The sequence below is a fragment of the Mustelus asterias genome, chromosome 7 (assembly GCF_964213995.1).
Source record: "Mustelus asterias chromosome 7, sMusAst1.hap1.1, whole genome shotgun sequence".
NCBI classification, from domain to species: Eukaryota; Metazoa; Chordata; class Chondrichthyes; order Carcharhiniformes; family Triakidae; genus Mustelus; species Mustelus asterias.
This window is the reverse complement of record NC_135807.1, coordinates 76767537-76790565: the sequence shown is the minus strand read 5'-3', so window position 1 is coordinate 76790565 and position 23029 is coordinate 76767537. Positions and strand designations below refer to the sequence as shown.

The following is a 23029-nucleotide window of genomic DNA, read 5'->3' as shown; positions in this document are numbered from 1 at the left end:
CATGTGGGGTGAGATTGTCTGATGGGTCAGGACAGAGCCAAGGTTTGGAATGAAGGAATGGGATGGTGGCTAGTTGATTATTAGAGAGTATAACTATGTCAGATTAGTCTGTGGGACAGCTCTTTCAAATTGACCAATGGCTCAAAAAATGTCAGCAAGCAGGACTTTGCATGCCCAACTAGGCTGTAACACCAGGCTCCCATCCTTCAAATATATTAGCTGAAATAATTGGATTTTTACAACAATTCATAGGTTTCAAGCATCTATTCTGGTGCGAAACCTCAAATACCAAATTTATCAAATTTCATTTCACGTCTTGCTATGGTGGCAGCTGAACTCAATTTCTAGTTGGTAGCACAGTACTCAAATCATTAGACCTCAGAACTTATTAAAAGTTTCAGGGTTATTACTGTCGCACCTTGGGACCTGTGAGATAAAGGTAACGAGTGCCACATCTCAAAGAGGCAGATCACACACAAGAACCAATACATCACATAAACAAAACATTTTTGTAAAAATTGTGTAAATTTTATTGAAATGTATAAAATATTGTGTACTCAAATTCAACAAAAATTATAATTTTAAAAAAAATCCTCCTGAACATTGGCACCTGCTTGTGCCAGGTTAAAAAAAAAGACAAAAGATTTCTGGAGCTAATGGAACACACACTGCAAATGCCACCCCTCAGCCCAAACATGATATGAATCAACATCTTGTTTTATAGCTCATATTTATTTTGAAAGTCAAAAGAACTAAAAATCAGGATTGCTGCAAAATGGACTGCTAATTTGCTATCCTGACCCTCATTTTTATTAAACTATTCAATTAGGAAAAACGCAGAACAGGCAAGGCCTCTGTGGATCAATAACATGATCAATAATCAACACAGTTAATGACAATAATTGAAGACATTCAACTATTGGCGGCACACTGAAAATTTAAATTACATTATTTTTAATGGATAAAATGTAAAATAAATAAATACAACGTGAAAACGTTAAGAGGAAGCCAAAATCTGGAAACACATCAGTCAGCGTCTGTGGGGAAGTTGACCTTTCTAGTTTCAAGCCTTCAGAGCTGTATTTTCTCTTTCAATTTTCCAGCAACATTTACAGTGTTTTTCTTTTTACATTTATGAAAGTTCTCCTGTTCTCCAATCACCCAAATATGGATTTAGAATTTCACATTAAAATCACATGGTATGAGTAGACAGTGCAAACCAACCTTCTGCTTTCAATCTTTCTGGCTTTTGAGTAACAGATGTTCTATTTCCAGCATCTTTGTTTGGATATAGTGAGGAACTATTTGTACTTGCATTATCTGTAGATCTATTTCTATTTATTTTGCTGGCAGGGGAAGGTGTGCTTCCTGCAGAAGAATCCAAGCCATTAGGCAGAGGGATCAACACATCTAGTGTTCTGTTGTCAGTTTCTGTCCATATACATTCGGGTGGAATAGGAGAAATGGGTGGTGATGCAGAATCACCAGAAACTAGTCTCTGCTTTTCAATCAACTTCAAAAGTTTGTTGCGTGCTTCAGCACTCTGATGGTTGAGCTCAGTGATCCTCTGCTGAAGACTGTCACAAGTGCTGGGAATCATCTTTTCAATATGTGGTGCTGAATTGGATAATTTACCCACTTTGAACTGACCAAATTGGGCTTTGAGAGCAGAATTCTGCAACTGGAGCTCAGCAATTTGAGATAACATTGCTTCATGTTCAAGCCACGTGTCCAAAGAAAGATTATGACCCCCTTCACCTTCCAGCTTATTTTCCTTTGTGCTCAGCACACATGTCGCTGTGTCATTGGCAACTCCAGATTGTTGCATTTTAGACATTTGAGACAAATTAGGAACTGGCAAAGCAAGACTTGAGTTCTTAGGTCCTTCATTAGTAATCTGGAACTTCCATTGCTGGCTAAGAACCTGGTGATCTTGCAGTTGGTTTTGTATTCTCAAGCACTCTTTTTCTCCTTGTTCAACAGGAACTTCCTTATGCATTACTGAAGGATGTGTATTATTTGATTTCAGATATACATTAATAGGTTGGGGTCTTTCTGAAAACAAATTGGCTGTAGATTGTGAGCCAGCAGCTACTTGACTGTTCCTCTGTCTTGGGGGTGAAAGCAACACTGCAGGGCCAAATAGATGCTCAGGTAAACTCTGACTTCTTCCAGCCAATGGATGTACATTATATTGATTTACAAGGGGTTGTTCTTTTTCCAGGCTTTCTAAAAGTTCCTCTTCTGTATTTGGTACAGCCCTTAAAATAAATCCATTTGCTTGATCTTGTCTGTCAGAGTAAACATATGTATGTAAACCAACTCCTTCCCCTGCTGTCTTCTCAACTTCCTGAGCAATGATTTGCCTTGGCTTTGGGTTGTTTCTTTCTGCTTCTGTAGATCCATTTAACACTTGTTTCAGTAAGAGCAGCTCTTCATCTGTTTTGCTCATATACTGATGCAGATTAGTCCGCACAGAAATAATTTCATTTTGCGTCATCAGAAATTCTGCAGTCAATGCATCAATCAGTGCGCGTTGTTCCCTGAATTTTTCCATAAGTTGTTGCTGGCTTTCTTTCTCCTGTTGCTGTCGAATTTCATTATCTTTTAGACAGTGGGTCAGTCTGCTTATCAAATTGACCAACGAAAAGGTGAAACCTGTTAGGCTGTGACCTCTCTGTGGCAACCAGCCCGTTACTTTGCGTCCAGTCTGGCGTTCATATTCCATCATCTCCTGGTCAATATTCTCAATAATTTCTTGTAGTACCTCAAAGCTCACCTGTTTGTCCTCTTGCCTACTGTCTTCCATTATTTTGGAATTTTTGCCACTTGAAATACCTTTTTTTGAGTTCCTTGAACGAGGGTGAAGTACTTGTTGAATTACACTTGTGGTTTCGGATTGGGATGAGCCATCCTGCTCTGCGTTGCCTTCTGCTTCACTCTGCATCCTTGACTTCACTCTCTGGATTGCAGCAGTAGCATTTAAGTTTGTGCAGTACCCTGAGGCTTCACGGTCCGGTGTACAAGGAGTCTCTGGGATCTGGTCTGGTGCTGTGCAGGACCATTCTCGGGTGAACTGTGCAGTTTTCTGTTGTTTCCTCTCCAAGGACTGATTGCTGTCAATGTTAGTCTGATAATCCATGGAGACTGAAGTATCTGCATCTTGCAGACTCTCCTGGGAGAGTGGATGATCAGAGGTTGTGTTGCTGGTTTCATTGAGGGCCTGGGAGTCCATCACTGACTCGCTGAGGAGGGATAGCTGAGTGGGGGGCTCACATCTCGGGGCCAGCAGCCCGGCTTGCGGCGCCTTCCCGCCGCCTGGAGCCACCGTCACATTTGGGAAAGCGGCCTGGAGGCGCGGGGCATCGCCGAACAGATCCCGAACCAGTGCCAGGGCCCGGTCAGACCTCGCCAGCACATCCCGCAGCTGCCACTGGTCTAGCAGCAGCTCGTTCATCAGCAGCGGCTCCTTCCCCGGCCTCTGGCTCCCGACCCTCCGCTGCCGGAGCTCCCACTCGGCGGCGGGCCGGTTCCTGGAGAGGCGGTTTTGTCGGCGCCGGGCGAGTTCCTCCGGGCTGGCCCGGTGGACACTCAAGTCACCGATGGTGTTGTCCCACTCCCTCCGCAGGGCCGGCGCCGCCTCCTTCCTGCGGCTTTTCCCCGCTCCCTGCGAGCGGCTTCCCCGGATCAACGACATGGTGGGCTCGCAGGCCCGAAACCACACCGCCGGGATGGGGGTGGGGGGGGAAGGTGGTGAAGAGAGCAACAGGTCCGAGAGAGAGATAGAGGGAGAGCCCCAGGAGTGGGCCCGAGAGAAACCGCGCGCGCCCGCCGCCGCCAACCGTCAACCGCGCGCGCGCCCGCCGCCGCCAACCGTCAACTGCGCGCGTGCCCGCTGCCGCCAACCGTCGAGCTGCGCGCGCCCCCGCTGCCCGTTGGCGGCCGGTCTCGGGCACTGTGCAAAACACAGCAGATTAATTGGAGCTTTCAATAAATAACTCGGAGGTTTAAAAGACCCAAACTCTTGGAAACTTGTTAACAAGTCAGACAACATCTGCAGAAGAGCGAGCACAGACTAACGCTTCACAAGTCTTACCGACTCTATAGCCAATTCCAAAAGGTAATTCTTTGAAATCAAACTTTAGATCCTCCTGCAATAGTAACCTCTCCTATTTAAATTAAATTCCATAAAGTGCCACTGGTCTGTCCCCAGGGTCAGCAAACCAAAAACTTAAAAGGTGCTCCATTTTTAACAGTATAGTGAAAATAAATCAAACCGTAATAAAGGAAAACAGCTGCCACAGATGCTGCCTGACTTACTCTGTGTTTCCAGAATTTACTGCTTTTTATTTCAGATTTCCAGCATTTGCAACGTTTTCTTCCCCCCTGTCGAGTTGGAAGATTCAGTTCAATGGGAGTGGATGCAAAGGATTTTATCATCATTTATTGAATTAACGGGCATTGCTCAGAGTCAGGCTGGATGGGAGGGACCCTATTCTGTTGGCAGAGAGATCAATAACTTGAAGACGTTGGTTTTAAAGTAATTGATGGAGGGATTAGATGGGAAATTTTCACGCAGAGTGTGGTGGAAGTTCGAGACTAACTGCCTGAAGGGGTGGTGGAGGTGAAAACCTCATTTGGATATGCACTTGAGGTGCCATGACCTGCAGGTCTGTGGCCCAGAAACTGGAAGGTGAAATTGGGCCGAATGGCTCTTAGTTGTACAGACATTATGGGCCAAACGGCCTCCCTCGCTGTAATTTTTCTATGCTTCTTTCTGTGCCCATTCATTTATATGAGGTAGCAACAGAGTCACTGTGAGACCAGCAGGGAGAGGGGAGAACACAGGAGATGTAAGGAGCAGTGAGATGGTCCCAGCAAGATCAGTGGGAGAGCAGAAAGCAAAGCACGGATATGAGAAGCAGAGAGAGAGATCAAAGAGAGATTTGGAGATTCTGCATAAACAGCAAGAAGTCTCCAAAGAAAATGAAAATGTGAATCACAGGAAACTTAAGTGATAGGTGGTGTGTGGTGCTCTCTCCTCACCCGCTGGTCTCAATGACTCTGTTGTTACCTTACATAAAATCTATAATCATGAATTGACATAGAAAGAAACATCAAAACATTACAGCACAGAAGATTGGTGAGTATTTTTCTCTTTAGGATCTGGGAAGTTAATCATTTAAATCTGGTTTCGACAATAGTGGAGTGGCATGGAGGTGCAGTGGTTAGCACTGCTGCCTCAGTGTCAGGATGTGGAGATGCCGGCGTTGGACTGGGGTAAACACAGTACGAGTTTAACAACACCAGGTTAAAGTCCAACAGGTTTATTTGGTAGCAAATGCCATTAGCTTTCGGAGCGCTGCTCCTTCGTCAGATGAAGTGGAAATCTGCTCTCAAACAGGGCACAGAGACACAAAATCAAGTTACAGAATACTGATTAAAATGCGAATCTCTACCGCCAACCAGGTCTTAAAGGTACAGACAATGTGAGTGGAGGGAGCATTAAGCACAGGTTAAAGTGATGTGTATTGTCTCCAGACAGGACAGCTAGTGAGATTCTGCAAGTCCAGGAGGCAAGCTGTGGGGGTTACTGATAGTGTGGCATAAACCCAACATCCCGGTTTAGGGATGAGGATGGCCTAAACCGGGATGTTGGGTTTATGTCACACCATCAGTAACCCCCACAGCTTGCCTCCTGGACTTGCAGAATCTCACTGGCTGTCCTGTCTGGAGACAATACACATCTCTTTAACCTGTGCTTAATGCTCCCTCCACTCACATTGTCTGTATCTTTAAGACCTGGTTGGTTGTAGAGATTCGCATTCTAATCAGTATTCTGTAACTTGATTTTGTGTCTCTGCCCTGTTTGAGAGCAGATTTCCACTCCACCTGACGAAGGACCAGCGCTCCGAAAGCTAATGGCATTGCTACCAAATAAACCTGTTGGACTTTAACCTGGTGTTGTTAAAACTCTTTCAGTGTCAGGACCCAGGTTTGATTCTGACTTGGGTATCTATCTGTGGAGTTTGCATGTTCTCCTCATGTCTGCGTGGGTTTTTGTTGGGTGCTCCGGTTTCCTCCCACAGCCCAAAGACATGCAGGTTAGGTGGATTGGCCCTTAGTACGTGTATGCGAGTGTGGCTATGTTTAATGTGGTGTGTCCCTCAAGCTATAAGCCCCTGGTGACAGACTAGCGATCTGTTCCAGGAATAATTAACTACAGAAACAGACAAAAGTCTGACCTGTGCAATGTCAGGTGTTGAAAGAGAGACTACAATAGTAAATTAATTTATTATTAGTAGCAAGGTTTATTAGCAGCAGTAAAGTTTATTAGCAGTAATACCTTGAGGCAGAATCAGCAGCAGAGGGAGGAGCAGAATGGTTTGGAGCATGTGTGACAAAAATATTAAAATATGGCACCACAGGAAAGTGAAGTTGATTGGAGAGTATTGCTGTTTAGGGACTGAGTCTAAACAAGTTAAACTAAACGAACAAATTAAAAAAGTTAAAAGAATAAGTCACAGATGAGGAGCTCTATATTTAAGTAAAGTTAATTACTTAATGTGTATTAAGTATCAATTAGTAATGTGCATTAAGTATCAATAAGGCTTATCAGTATTAGGAAGGTTCATTTGTAGTGGTAAGCTTTACTCATTATTATGGTTTATATGCAGTAATAAGATTGATTAACTAATACATAGAGGAATGGCAAGGCGGAACAAGGCAAGGCTGCTCTGACCTCTAGGGACACTTCCTGGATCCTGGATAACCATTCTCCAGGTTTCAGATCTTGAGCCAACAACTGGCATCACTGCAGCCTATTCATGATGTTGAGAGCTTCATGGAGCTGGGAGGGTCAGCAGCCATAGGCAGAAAGAGGGAAGTGATCCTATTGTCAGAGTTTAGTAGCCAGGTAGGAAATTAGCAAGCAGGATCTGAAGTTATGATTCTCTGGATTACTCCGAGTACCACATGCAAGTGTGTATAGAAATAGGAAAATAAAGCAAATGAATGCATTGCTGGAAAGATGGTGCAGGAAGGAGGGCTTTAGATTTTTGGGACATTGGGACTAGCTCTGGGAAGATGAGGCCGGTACAGGCCAGATGGGCTGCACGTAAATAGAGCTGGAGGAGGGTTTAAATTAAATGGTATGGGTGTGGGAACCAGGAGGAACTATCAAAAAGGAATACCAAGGTGTACAGAATACTGGGAGAGATAGGTAACACTGGAGTCGGGAATAGTAAGTTATTAGGTGGGGTCAGAGCAAGAGAGAAAGTAATACGGTCAAATCAAGGTTACTGTGTGTATATGAATGTTGGAGTGATAATGAGATTGAGTGCATGTGGAAATATGATGCGGCTTTAATAGACACCTGGCTCAAAGAAGGCCAAGACTGGATGTTAACTATTCCTGCATACAAAGTGTTCAGGAAAGATATTGATTAAAGAGAGTGTTGCAGTGCTGGAAAAAGAGGATGTCTCAGAGGGATCAAGGACAGAATCATTCAGCTAAGGGACAACCAAGGTGCAATTACTTTGCTCGATGTAGTCTGTGGGCCACCACGTAATGGGAAGGATGTAGACGTGGACATCCAAAATACATTTGATAACTTGTGATCAAGGTTACAGTTTTATAGGCAAAAAGGGACAATAGCTATATGAATATGAAATTGGCAGAGTGACAAGAAATGAAGAGTAGTGGTTACTGGATATTTTTCGGACTAGAGGAAGGTTAGTACCGGAGTCCCCCAGGGGTCAATGTTGGGACCTTTGCTCTTATATTAATTACTCAGACTTTGGTGTACAGGGCACAATTTCAAAATTTGCAGATGACGTGAAGCTTAGAAGCATTGTGAACTATAGCATGGGACTTCAAATGGACATAGACAAGTTTTCACTAATATGACTATGGGTATGATTTTAATGTGGATCTTGAGACACTAACATTGCGGGCAAATGGAGGTCCCAAGCCCATACTTGCCAGTATCTTCCCCAATGGCACAATCTTCCCACAAGCAGCCTCCTACCTGTCTGCCTCTGTGTTCACTGTCCTAATATGGACAATGGGTGGGCTCTCAATCAGGGGGTCAGCAACTCTGTAACATTGGCAGCCCCTCCAGAAAAGGTGGATGTTGCTGAGACGAGTTGGGCCCTGTGACGTGGAGGTACACTTGGCATGGGAAAAAGCCAATAATTAAAAGGGTCAAGGACATTCTACACTTTGAAACAATGGAGAAACTCATCCACAGGAATTGTATAGGCTGTTTATGCAGCTTTCCCTACCCATAGTCCTTCCATTGGGACACAGCTTCCAGCTGTGGTAGCCTCTCATTCCGAGGCAGAAAGGCCACTTCCAATGAGATAACTGCTCCTGTGTTCAGTAGGGAGGCTGCTCCATCGCTTGCAAATTAAGGCCTGAGGCTTAAGCAGCTGACTGCTCACCTCCATGGAGTGGGCAACCAGTTCTGTTCCCTGTGTGAGCCTGGAAAACTTCCCTGGTGATGGGATTGTGCCCGAAAGCTCATTTTCCTGGGTCTCCCTACTTCCACCCTTGGACTTATAGGCCAAGGGAAATACAGCTCGTGTTTAAGTCTTGTCATAACCTTCTCATTTAGGCAAGAGTGCAACTAACAGATCAAAATTGACACCACCAAAGATCATCAAGGGAGCTCTATTGTTGTAGCATTCAAAATTAGCAAGATAAAAACAAATTGTTTATTCTTTCCTTCTTCCCCCCCAATTAAAAAAAAATACACAAAGAGCTTCAATTGATATCCATCTTATTGAAATAACAGGCAAATTATTGACTGTTGATACACTTTTTGGTGTTTTCTCATAACTAAATCCTGCAAACACATCCGACAGTCTGAAAGACATGCTGGTTAGGTGCATTGACCCGAACAGATGCCGGAGTGTGGCGACTAGGGGAATTTCACAGTAACTTCATTGCAGTGTTAATGTAAGTCTACTTGTGACTAATAAATAAATAAACTTCTTTAAACTTCATGTTCTGTGAGCAATAAACATCTACAAGCATGTTTTCAAATAAAAAACACAGTAAATTTCAAGATAACAGTAACTTTTTTCCAAATCAATTGCCAGAATACAAAACTTCACAGTTGAAGTTAACCAGCTTCTGAAATTTTGGCTTTTAAAAAGTTCCTTACAAGTCTCAAATAATCTATCGTTAAAACATCAAAGCCCTCAAATCAATTGCCAAACTCTTAAGCATGACTTTCCCAGGGCTCCAGAGCAGGCCTGCTACTGATGAAGGCTTACAGTTTGTAAATCAGGTCAGCAGACCATAGTTTTTTTCCCCCCAAACAGCCTGAAAGAATTGCCTGCACTCATTGATTTTAAATGTTCCTTTACTGCTTATCTCATCAAACTGAACATTTCAGTTTTCGGTTTTAATCAACTTGAACTCTTTTCCTCTGTATTTTTGCAAAATTATTATTGGGTCATGGAATGATGGATACACAACCTGGCACTTTGTAACTGACCACTACAAGTCATACACCCGCACATTAGGTAAATTGGGCTTTACCACCTACTACTCTCTACACTGCTGCACTCTCAAACCATGTATTAAATGGTGGTGAATGTTAATAATTTCCAAAGATTGAATAACCTTATCTACTGCTCATTTGCACTGACAGGATTTGCTATACAGAACAACAAGTATTGTATATTTAAGCAGAAACATTTAGATAAAATACACTTCACTGTAAGTGTACAGCAATACCTAATCAAATTTTTAAATCAAGATATGGGCAGGGGATGGGAGGGGGTAAAAAAATTCAACTCTCAGCCACTTGTTTTGCAGCTAAAAAAAAAGCAGGGGCAATTGGAAGTTGCCAGGGAATGGGACATCCTTGGGATGCCAAAAGTATGCATGACGCCATATGAAGGTGTGCCTGTATATTCGTTAAAATATGAACAGACAAATGAGGAGCAGGAGTAGGCCACTTAGCCCCTCGAGCCTGCTGCACCATTCAATAAGATCATGGCTGATCTGTTTGTAACCGCAACCCGACATTCCTGCCTACCCCGATAATTTTTTACCCCCTTGTCAATTAAGAATCTATCTATCTATCTAGCTCTGCCTTAAAAATATTAAAAGACTCTGCTTCTATTGGCTTTTGAGGAAGAGAGTTCCAAAGACTCATGACCCTCAGAGAAAAAAAATTCTTCTCATCTCTACCTTAAATGAGCAACCCCTTATTTTTAAGCAGTGACCCCTAGTTTTAGATTCTCCCACAAGAGGAAACATTCGTTCTAAATCTACCATGTCAAGACCCCTCAGGATCTTAAAAGTTTCAATGAAGTCATCGCTTATTCTTCTAAACTCTAGTGGATACAAATCTAATGTCTTCAACCGTTCCTCATCAGATAACCCATTTATTCCTGGTATTAGTCTGGTAAACCTTCCTTTACCGGTTTATAATGCATTTGCATCTTTCCTTAGATAAGGAGACCAGTACAGTACACAATATTCCAGATATGGTCTCATCAATACCCTCTACAACTGAAGCATAACCTATCTACTTTTCAAATTGATTTCCTTCACAAATTCTATTCGTAGCATTCTATTAGCTTTCCTAATTATTTGCTGTACCTGTAGACTAACCTTTTGTGATTCATGCACTTAAGACACCCAGATTGTTCTGCACCTCAGAGCTCTCACCATTTAGACAATAAGCTTATTTTTTATTACCTGGATGAGGAAGCGGAGGGATGGGTTGGTAAGTTTGCCGGCGACACGAAGGTTGGTGGGGTTGTGGATAGTCTGGAGGGATGTCAGAAGTTACAGAGGGACATAGATAGGATACAAGACTGGGCGGAGAAGTGGCAGATGGACTTCAACCCAGATAAATGCGTCATGGTCCATTTTGGTAGGTCAAATGGGATGAAGGAGTACAATATAAAGGGAAAGACTCTTAGTACTATAGAGGATCAGAAGGACCTTGGGGTCCGGGTCCATAGGACTCTGAAATCGGCCCCGCAGGTGGAGGAGGTGGTTAAGAAGGCGTATGGTGTGCTGGCCTTTATCAATCGCGGGATTGAGTTTAGGAGTCCGGGGTTAATGATGCAGCTATATAAGACCCTCGTCAGACCCCACTTGGAGTACTGTGCTCAGTTCTGGTCGCCTCACTATAGGAAGGATGTGGAAAAGATTGAAAGGGTGCAGAGGAGATTTACAAGGATGTTGCCTGGATTGAGCGGCATGCCTTATGAGGAAAGGCTGAGGGAGCTCGGTCTTTTCTCCTTGGAGAGATGAAGGATGAGACGAGACCTATTAGAGGTGTATAAGATGTTGAGAGGCATAGATCGGGTGGACTCTCAGAGGCTTTTTCCCAGGGTGGAAATGTCTGCTACGAGAGGATACAGGTTTAAGGTGCTGGGGGGTAGGTACAGGGGAGATGTTAGGGGTAAGTTTTTCACACAGAGGGTGGTGGGTGAGTGGAATCGGCTGCCGTCAGTGGTGGTGGAGGCGAACTCAATAGGGTCTTTTAAGAGACTCCTGGATGAGTACATGGAGCGTAAGAGGATGGAGGGTTATAGGTAGGTCTAGAAGGTAGGGATGTGTTCGGCACAACTTGTGGGCCAAAGGGCCTGTTTGTGCTGTAGTCTTTCTATGTTCTATTCTTCCTGCCAAAATGGACATTTTCACATTTACCCACATTACACTCCAATAGCCAGATTTTTGGCCACTCAAAGGGACCTATGTCCCTTTGTAGCCTGCTTACGTCTTTGTCACAATTTACTTTCTTACCTATCTTTGTGTCGTCAGCAAATTTAACAATCATACCTCCAGTCCTGCCCATCTGAAACTGGTGGGTTCAAATATATATACGACATATAAAACCAACACATGACAATTGTAAGAGAATAGGGGAGATCCTAAATGAATACTTTGCATCAGTACTCACAAAGGAGAGCGACTTGTTGACTGGGAGTGTCTCAGAGAGAGGTGTTGACCCGTTAGAGAGAATCTCCATTACAAGGGAGGAAGTGTTAGGTTTTTTAGGTAACATTAAAATATTAAAACCAGGGCCTGATGGCATCTATCCTAGACTGCTCAGGGAGACAAGAGATGTAATTGCTGGGCCTCTGACGGAAATCTTTGTCTCTTCATTGGACACAGGTGAGGTCCCTGAGGATTGGAGGATAGCGAATGTGGTACCGTTATTTAAGAAGGATAGCAGGGATAACCCAGGTAATTATAGGCCAGTGAGCTTGACGTCCGTGGTAGGGAAGTTGTTGGAGAGGATTCTTAGAGACAGGATAGGATGTATGCGCATTTAGAACGGAACAATCTCATTAGTGACAGACAGCATGGTTTTGTAAGAGGGAGGTCGTGCCTTACAAATTTGGTGGAGTTTTTTGAGGAAGTGACAAAAACGGTTGACGAAGGAAGGGCCGTGGATGTCGTCTAGAGGATTTCAGTAAGGCATTTGACAAAGTCCCACATGGCAGGTTGGTTAAGAAGGTTAAGGCTCATGGGATACAAGGAGAGGTGGCTAGATGGGTAGAGAACTGGCTTGGCCACAGGAGACAGAGGATAGCAGTCGAAGGATCTTTTTCCAGCTGGAGGTCTGTGACCAGTGGTGTTCTGCAGGGCTCTGTACTGGGACCTCTGCTATTTGTGATATATATATGAATGATTTGGAAGAAGGTGTAACTGGTGTTATCAGCAAGTTTGCGGATGACACGAAGATGGCTGGACTTGCGGATAGCGATGAACATTGTCGGACAATACAGCAGGATATAGATAGGCTGGAAAATTGGGCAGAGAAATGGCAGATGGAATTTAATCCAGATAAATGTGAAGTGATGCATTTTGGAAGAACTAATGTAGGGGGGAGTTATACAATAAATGGCAGAGCCATCAAGAGTATAGAAACACAGAGGGACCTAGGTGTGCAAGTCCACAAATCCTTGAAGGTGGCAGCACAGGTGGAGAAGGTAGTGAAGAAGGCATATGGTATGCTTGCCTTTATAGGACGGGGTATAGAGTATAAAAGCTGGAGTCTGATGTTGCAGCTGTATAGAACGCTGGTTAGGCCACATTTGGAGTATTGTGTCCAGTTCTGGTCGCCGCACTACCCGAAGGACGTGGAGGCTTTAGAGAGAAGGTTTACCAGGATGTTGCCTGGTGTGGAGGGTCTTAGCTATGAGGAGAGATTGGGTAAACTGGGGTTGTTCTCCCTGGAAAGACAGAGAATGAGGGGAGACCTAATAGAGGTGTACAAAATTATGAAGGGTATAGATAGGGTGAACAGTGGGAAGCTTTTTCCCAGGTCGGAGGTGACGATCACAAGGGGTCACGGGCTCAAGGTGAGAGGGGCGAGGTACAACTCAGATATCAGAGGGACGTTTTTTACACAGAGAGTGGTGGGGGCCTGGAATGCGCTTGGACAGTTACATGTTGACCCGTTAGAGAAAATCTCCATTACAAGGGAGGAAGTGTTAGGTTTTTTAGGGAATATAAAGACTGACAAATCCCCAGGGCCTGATGGAATCTATCCCAGACGAGAGATGAAATCGCTGGGCCTCTGACGCAAATCTTTGTCTCGTCACTGGACACAGGTGAGGTCCCAGAGGATTGGAGGATAGCTAATGTGGTCCCGTTATTTAAGAAGGGTAGGAAGGATAACCCGGGAAATTAAAGGCCGGTGAGCTTGACGTCCGTGGTCGGGAAGTTGTGGGAGAGGATTCTTAGAGATAGGATGTATGCACATTTAGAAAGGAATAAACTCATTAACGATAGTCAGCATGGTTTTGTGAGAGGGAGGTCATGCCTCACTAACCTGGTGGAGTTTTTTGAAGAAGTGACTAGAATGGTTGATGAGGGAAGGGCTGTGGATGTCGTCTATATGGACTTTAGTAAAGCATTTGACAAAGTCCCTCATGGTAGGTTGGTGCAAAAGGTTGGATCTCATGGGATAAAGGGGGAGGTGGCTAGGTGGGTGGAGAACTGGCTTGGTCACAGAATAAGAAGTCTCACAACACCAGGTTAAAGTCCAACAGGTTTATTTGGTAGCAAATACCATAAGCTTTCGGAGCGCTGCTCCTTCGTCAGATGGAGTGGAAATGTGCTCTCAAACAGTGCACAGAGACACAACATCAAGTTACAGAATACTGATTAGAATGCGAATCCCTAAAGCCAACCAGGTCTTAAAGGTACAGACAATGTGGGTGGAGGGAGCATTAAACACAGGTTAAAGAGATGTGTATTGTCTCCAGACAGAACAGCTAGTGAGATTCTGCAAGCCCAGGAGGCAAGCTGTGGGGGTTACTGATAATGTGACATAAATCCAACATCCCGGTTTAGGCCGTCCTCATGTATGCGGAACTTGGCTATCAGTTTCTGCTCAGCGACTCTGCGCTGTCGTGTGTCGTGAAGGCCGCCTTGGAGAACGCTTACCCGAAGATCCAAGGCTGAATGCCCATGACTGCTGAAGTGCCTGTTGTGTCTCTGAGCACTGTTTGAGAGCACATTTCCTCTCCATCTGACGAAGGAGCAGCGCTCTGAAAGCTTATGGTATTTGCTACCAAATAAACCTGTTGAACTTTAACCTGGTGTTGTGAGACTTCTTACTGTGTTTACCCCAGTCCAACGCCGGCATCTCCACATCATGGAGATGCAAACTGCCGGCTCCAAGTGGAGAGGATCTCCAAGAAGATCGCGCATATCGACACAGACATCAAGTTTCTACAAACATGCAAGAAAGCAGACAAGATACCGAAAGGACTACGGATCACGAACCCACTCAGGTCAACCTATAACACAGACTACACTGAGAGACTTTGCCGTTGCACCTCTCTCACCCTCCTCAAACACCTCATACACCAGCTCTGCAGCAAACGCCGCAGCCTGGAAACCAAGATCGAATCCATATTCTCAACTTGCGCTCAGGACGCAGACCAGCTGCGAAACTCTGCCGAGCAGACGAGACAAATGAACTACACCATCTACATGCACACCAAGAACAGGAAACATGAGAAACTCGGCATCACCACCAGCAGCAACCAAGCCTCCCCCGGTACCACAGTAGAAAACAGTACCACTGCAGGAAAGTCCATTGTCAACTTATCGGACTACACGCTTCAGCCAGATGAAATCGAAGTTCTCAGCCGAGGACTCAACCTTTGCCCCACTACCAAAATAGACCCCATCAGTCTCGCAGCGGACACAGAGGAATTCATCAGGCGAATGAGGCTGCGGAAGTTCTTCCACAAACCCCAAGAGGCCAACAGCGAACACAATGAGACAGCCAATGAACCGGAACAGCAGACAGAGAGATCCACAATGCAACCGAAGAGGAAAGAGTCGAATTGGACTCCTCCGGAAGGCCGCTGCCCTCGACTTGACATGTATGCCCAAGCCATCAGGAGGTGCGTCAACACCAAATTCATCAGCCGCACTCACAAGACAGCACCGAACATCACCCAGGCACAACGCGACGCCATCCATGCTCTCAAGACCAACCGCAACATTGTCATCAAACCAGCAGACAAAGGAGGGGCCATCGTCATACTGAACAGAATGGATTACTGCAAAGATGTGTACCGACAACTGAACAACGAGGAACACTACAGACAATTACCCACGGATCCGACCAAAGAACACACCCGTCAACTCAACACTCTGATCAAAACCTTTGATCCGGACCTTCAAAACACCCTCCGTGCTCTCATCCCACGTACTCCACGCGTTAGAGATCTCTACTGCCTCCCAAAGATACACGAGGCAAACACACCCGGACGTCCCATCGTTTCAGGCAATGGAACCCTCTGCGAGAACCTCTCCGGCTATGTCGAGGGCATCTTGAAACCCATTGTACAAAGAACCCCCAGCTTTTGTTGCGACACTACGGACTTCCTACAGAAACTCAGCGCACATGGAGCAGTTGAACCAGGAGCACTCCTCGTCACAATGGATGTCTCAGCACTCTACACCAGCATCCCCCACGATGATGGCATTGCTGCAACGGCCTCAGTACTCAATGCCGTCAACTGCCAGTTTCCAGATGCAATTTTACAACTCATCCGCTTAATCCTGGACCACAATGTCTTCACCTTCAACAACCAGTTCTTCATTCAGACACACGGAACAGCCATGGGGACCAAATTCGCACCTCAATATGCCAACATCTTCATGCACAGGTTCGAACAAGATTTCTTCACCGCACAGGACCTTCAACCGATACTATACACTAGATACATCGATGACATTTTCTTCCTTTGGAGTCATGGTGAGCAATCACTGAAACAACTATATGATGACATCAACAAGTTCCATCCCACCATCAGACTCACCATGGACTACTCTCCGGAATCGGTTGCATTCTTGGACACACGCATCTCCTTTAAGGATGGTCACCTCAGCACCTCACTGTACCGCAAGCCCACAGATAACCTCATGATGCTCCACTTCTCCAGCTTCCACCCTAAACACGTTAAAGAAGCCATCCCCTACGGACAAGCCCTCCGAATACACAGGATCTGCTCGGATGAGGAGGATCGCAACAGACACCTCCAGACGCTGAAAGATGCCCTCATAAGAACAGGATATGGCGCTCGACTCATCGATCAACAGTTCCGACGCGCCACAGCGAAAAACCGCACCGACCTCCTCAGAAGACAAACACGGGACACGGTGTACAGAGTACCCTTCATCATCCAGTACTTCCCCGGAGCGGAGAAGCTACGGCATCTCCTCCGGAGCCTTCAACATGTCATTGATGAAGACGAACATCTCGCCAAGGCCATCCCCACACCCCCACTTCTTGCTTTCAAACAACCACGCAACCTCAAACAGACCATTGTCCGCAGCAAACTACCCAGCCTTCAGGAGAACAGTGACCACGACACCACACAACCCTGCCATAGCAACCTCTGCAAGACGTGCCAGATCATCGACACGGATGCCATCCTCTCATGTGAGAACACCATCTACCAGGTGCACGGTACCTACTCTTGCAACTCGGCCAACATTGTCTACCTGATACGCTGCAGGAAAGGATGTCCCAAGGCATGGTACATTGGGGAAACCTTGCAGACGCTACGACAACGGATGAATGAACACCGCTCGACAATCACCAGGCAAGACTGTTCTCTTTCTGTGGGGGAGCACTTCAGCAGTCATGGGCATTCAGCCTTGGATCTTCAGGTAAGCGTTCTCCAAGGCGGCCTTCACGACACACGACAGCGCAGAGTCGCTGAGGAGAAACTGATAGCCAAGTTCCGTACACATGTGGACGGCCTAAACCGGGATGTTGGATTTATGTCACACTATCAGTAACCCCCACAGCTTGCCTCCTGGGCTTGCAGAATCTCACTAGCTGTTCTGTCTGGAGACAATACACATCTCTTTAACCTGTGTTTAATGCTCCCTCCACCCACATTGTCTGTACCTTTAAGACCTGGCTGGCTTTAGGGATTCGCATTCTAATCAGTATTCTGTAACTTGATGTTGTGTCTCTGTGCACTGTTTGAGAGCACATTTCCACTCCATCTGACGAAGGAGCAGCGCTCCGAAGGCTTATGGTATTTGCTACCAAATAAACTTGTTGGACTTTAACCTGGTGTTGTGAGACTTCTTACTGTGTTCACCCCAGTCCAATGCCGGCATCTCCACATCTTGGTCACAGAAGACAGAGGGTGGTAGTGGAAGGGTCTTTCTCCGTCTGGAAGCCTGTGACTAGTGGTGTTCCGCAGGGCTGTGTATTGGGACCTCTGCTGTTTGTGATTTATATAAACGATCTGGAAGAAGGTGTAACTGGGGTGATCAGTAAGTTTGCGGACGACACGAAAATGGCTGGACTTGCAGATAGTGAGGAACATTGTCAGAGGCTACAGAAGGATATAGATAGGCTGGAAATTTGGGCAAAGAAATGGCAGATGGAGTTCAATCCAGATAAATGCAAAGTGATGCATTTTGGTAGAACTAACGTAGGGGGGAGCTATACGATAAATGGCAGAACCATAAAGGGTGTAGATACGCAGAGGGACCTGGGTGTGCAAGTCCACAGATCCTTGAAGGTGACATCACAGGTGGAGAAGGTGGTGAAGAAGGCATATGGCATGCTTGCCTTTATAGGACGGGGCATAGAGTATAAAAGTTGGGGTCTGATGTTGCGGTTGTATAGAACGTTGGTTCGGCCACATTTGGAATACTGCACCCAGTTCTGGTCGCCACACTACCAGAAGGACGTGGAGGTTTTAGAGAGAGTGCAGAGGAGGTTTACCAGGATGTTGCCTGGTATGGAAGGGCTTAGTTATGAGGAGAGATTGGGTAAACTGGGGTTGTTCTCACTGGAAAGACGGAGGATGAGGGGTGACCTAATAGAGGTGTATAAAGTTATGAAAGGCATAGATAGTGTGAACGGTGGGAAGCTTTTTCCCAGATCGGTGGTGACGTGCACGAGGGGTCATAGGTTCAAGGTGAGGGGGCTGGGGGAGGTTTAACATGGATATCAGAAGGACGTATTTTACACAGAGGGTGGTGGGGGCCTGGAATGCGCTGCCGGGCAAGGTGGTGGAGGCGGACACACTGGGAACGTTTAAGACTTATCTAGATAGCCACATGAACGGAGTGGGAATGGAGGGATACAAAAGAATGGTCTAGTTTGGACCAGGGAGTGGCGCGGGCTTGGAGGGCCGAAGGGCCTGTTCCTGTGCTGTATTGTTCTTTGTTCTATGGGTAAGATGGGTATAGAGGGATATGGGCCAAACGCGGGCAATTGGGACTAGCTTGGCGGGATTAAAAAAGGGAATTAAAATTCATGGACAAGTTGGACCGAAGGGCTTGTTTCCATGCTGTAAACCTCTATGACTCTATGGAATGCACAGTCCACACTCTTAGTTGCACATTTCTTGTTTGGTTTTAATGACCTCTGCTCAATTGTGTTTTCAACTTTCAGTGGGAAGGTTTAAATTTGGGGAAACAATTTTTTATATCTGCACTTCAAGCAAGGAGCAATGTTAGCATTGTGGTAATGTCACTGGACTAGTAATCCAGGGGGCCCAGGCTAATGCTCCAGGGACACGGGTCAATTCCCACCATAGCCCAGTCCATCACGCGAATCAGCCTTCCATCCATTGACTCTGACTACACTTCCCGCTGCCTCGGAATAGCAGCCAGCATAATTAAAAATCCCATGCACCCCGGAGATTCTCTCTTCCACCTTCTTCCATCTGGAAAAAGATACAAAAGTCTGAGATCACGTACCTACCGACTCAAGAACAACTTCTTCCCTGCTGCCATCAGACTTTTGAATGGACCTAACACATATTAAGTTGATTGTTCTCTGCGCCCTAGCTATGACTGTACCAGTACATTATGCACCCCCTCCTTACCTTCTCACCTATGTGCTCTATGAATGGCATGCTTTTCTGCATAGTGCGCAAGAAACAACACTTTTCACTAGATACCAATACATGTGATAATAATAAATAAAATAAAATCAAAATAAAGTTAATTTTTATTTAACTGTAAAGAAAGTTGCTGATGTATTATGATTGATCCAAGAGCTGGACACTAACGTGCACCAGACTGTTCTGGTTCACCAAATTAAAGATCAAAAATTCCATTCCTCACCGGACAGGCCCCTTAACAAGCTCTTTAAGAATTGGTGGCAATGGATTTCCCATTCCCCATCTGCAGTATTTTGCTTTTGCGTGCTCAAATATGAGGCACATGACCCATGGCCTCATTAAAATATTTAAATGACTGACTGACCGTCCCACACACGCCTCTGTCCATTCTGGAAGTGGGTGGTTGTACACTTCATTCTCTCTCTGTTAAAACTGGAAGTAGATGGGTTTGAGGGGAGGGGTTTCAGGTTTGAGATTTTTTTTTAAATAGTCTATCCAGTCCAAACCTTTCTGGGGTTAAATTTTCCTTCTAAACCAATTAAAATAGATGTGCCACTTTTATGAGGGACCCTTTAAGAGGGTCCCCAAAAACTAACAATTACATGCATTATTCACACTGCCAAGTTAAAAATGTAGGTACTGTGAAGAGAAATGTTATACTGAAGCAGTGGTTGTACAGAATTTGATTAACAACCTGTAAAATTCTGTCAATTAAACAAATTTGCCCTTCTAGATTATATTGAATGGAGCAGCTTGTTTTTCCAATTTTTTCTTAAAACTTTTATTTCACATCGAAAATTCCTAATGGGCAGTGGAATTAGCAGAGATTAGGAGCATGTTTATTGGCCCGACCTGTCAGTCTAGGCACAGTTTACGATTTAGCATTGCCAACATTCATAATTTTTGTTTATTAATCTTGCACTTGCACTTTTTTCAATTTGTGCATTTTATGAGGGTAAAAAGGAAAAAAATTATCTCGTTCTTTTTGTCTACGCATTTTGTATATTAAAATTAATGAACTCAAAAGTGTTGACAAATTGGGAGATATCTTAAAGAAAGATGAAGAAAATACATTTTAATTCATTTGTAATATTGAGAATGGGAAAAGGATTCATGCCGCATATGTTTCTTGTGGGTGAGATTAGATTAAAGACAAACAAACACAACGGCGTTTAAACTCAATAAGGACAGGAAACTCTCTAAATCTGTCTGCAATTACTTTCCCTCATCCCTCCTGAGGGCGTTGTTAAGAAAATAACTGCAATCATTTTAATAGTTTGGGCCAGTACACCCTGAACCCAGCAAACCCCATCAATGTCTGTGCTGTCTCTGGAACAAGTACAGTGACAGATGTTATAAACTCACTCTAAGAATATCAAAAAGTATTCTGCAGACATTTCTTTTCCCCTGAAAATCTTGCATTTTTCTGAGAAAAAATATGGAAATGAAGAAGTTATTAATATTGACTAAGTAACAAAGTAATGTAAGGATCTCTTTTCCAAAGCAATCATTTTTATACTGAATTGTCATCAGGCATTTAATAAAAGACATTTTCCCACATTAATTCAACAAAGTTCTGAATGCTTGCTTTGTTTTTGTGCCTTTTCTACTTTTATTCTAGATTATTTCATTTCTTATATTTTGGATCCATCACTGGGGTGAGTCACAACTTTGCAATCTTTTGAGAGTGTATATATTTGCTTAGTTAAGCTTTTGATATTGTGTTCTAAAACAGCAAACCCCGTCTAGTCATTATTCTTAAATCCACAGGGGTTAATCCATACCACCAAGTATTAAGAAAAATCATTTAAAATTATTAACAAGAAGTCCAACATAATACATTTGCTATTTTCAGGAGAAAGTCCAAGATGTAACCTCGTTAATGGAAAAAAATGAAAGTCATAATCTCATACTATGCAATTCTTTTATATGTTACACTTTTTTGTAATATTTTCCGACCTTAGGAATTATCTTGACTGCTTTCTCTTCCTATAAAGTTTTCAATCTGTTCAATAACCTTTTTCTAACACAGATACAGCCACTTATATACCCTTTCACTGGTTGCTATGGGTTGCTTGAATTTTCAGATTCAAAATTAATGGGCTGTCATACAATTAACTGAACAAATCACACAGTCTGTCTTTGTTCAAGAGTAGTTTGGTTGCTCCCTTCAAGTCCATAGTTCAAAAACTAGTCTGAACCTGATTTTTTTAACATATGTTGACATATGAATTTCCCTGATACGTGGGATGATTATTTTGAAGTGCAGCTGGCTCTAAATGGCTTGATACCAACATTCTAGATATTTTCAACCTTTCATTTTTGCAAAATGGTGGCATCTTCTTGTTTGGAGCAATATTTCCACCAATTTTAAGCCCTAAAATCAGTCCCCTATATCATAACATTGGCCCTTTCCATATCTCATCCACTGAGTTCAGAGTGAGGTCATTATATTAGAAAATGAGGTACAGTCTCCCTACAGAACCAGATTTCTATGTTTTAGAATCAGATACAAAATATATCTTCTGCCAAGATCAACTGAGACAAGCAAAAGTTAAAGAGTTTTTGAACCAAAATAATTTTGAGCATTTGAATGGCAATTACTACAGCTGGGAGTAACATTTTATGTCATTTTACCTACATATCTTTGGACTTGTTCTCCTTTGATGCTGGAGTTATGAGACCACTGGGAAAATAGGAGCCCAGCCCACCCACAATAAGGGTTTCTCAGAAGCAGGTATGCCATGTCTCCATTTCGAGTTGCTCTAGGAAGAGTGAATATTGAATAGATTATTCTGTGGACCAAGCAGGCAGGACCTGGAGGATAAATGGGAAATTCCTCCAAGTTGAGGCATGGAGGAGACCTCTAGCGGAAAATGACACCCGCCTGAAAATGGATGTGCCCACATGTGCTCCTTATTCCGTCAACAGTAGCCATCCCTCTCAGTAATTTACCTCTGATTGATCTGGCAGCATGGAAGGCCCCCTACCATCCCTAATTGACCACCTCCCATGCATCCTTCAATAATACCCCCAGGAAGCCACTGGGAGCCCACTTCCTCACAGCTGGCAGCCACCCGCACAGGGTTTGTGTGTGATGGGGGAGGGGCTCCTCCACAACTGGCAAAATGCCAGCAGCCCAGGTAAATCGCCCTTAATTAGGAAATTAATCATTAAAACCTGCTGCATGAGTCCATTTGTTGGGCAGCTGAGCCACTGTCATTTCCACCAGTAGGAAGCTTTCCCAATGGAGCGATTTCTTTGGGGAGTCATTCTGATGCTGTTTCTTGGCATTTTACCAACCCACCTCCCCCACGCCCCCACGCCCATTACTGCCACAGTTCCCCCTATTTGTCTTTTTGAGAGTTTTTTGACTACTTTAAAACAATTTGTATCTAACATATTTTTCCACTGTTTTTTACCAATATCTTTCTACATTAGTGTACTATATTATCTCAAATAATTCTTAATACTCTTGTTGGCCTGGATGCAGCAGTTTAAGCTTGAGTTATTTTATATTGTTCATGGTAACAGGTTAATGTGATGGGCATCTTGTGCCTTCTCCAGTGAGGAACTAGAATTCTTAAGCCTGGGATACATCAAACTAAATTTGAGAGAAAATAAAATTGTAGCTTCTTGTT

At 44.2% G+C, this 23029-nt stretch overlaps 2 protein-coding genes across 2 annotated transcripts in view; both read right to left on the bottom strand.

Annotated features, from left to right (window-relative positions):
* sulf1 (sulfatase 1) overlaps positions 1 to 23029 on the bottom strand; it is a 423430-nt gene that overhangs the window by 244252 nt on the left and 156149 nt on the right. The gene's annotated exons all lie outside the window — the stretch shown is intronic.
* On the bottom strand, positions 518 to 3987 carry spice1 (spindle and centriole associated protein 1). Its single transcript, XM_078216291.1, has one exon. It carries the CDS (start codon positions 3695 to 3697, stop codon positions 1193 to 1195), a length of 2505 nt encoding a protein of 834 aa, XP_078072417.1. The 5' UTR covers positions 3698 to 3987; the 3' UTR covers positions 518 to 1192.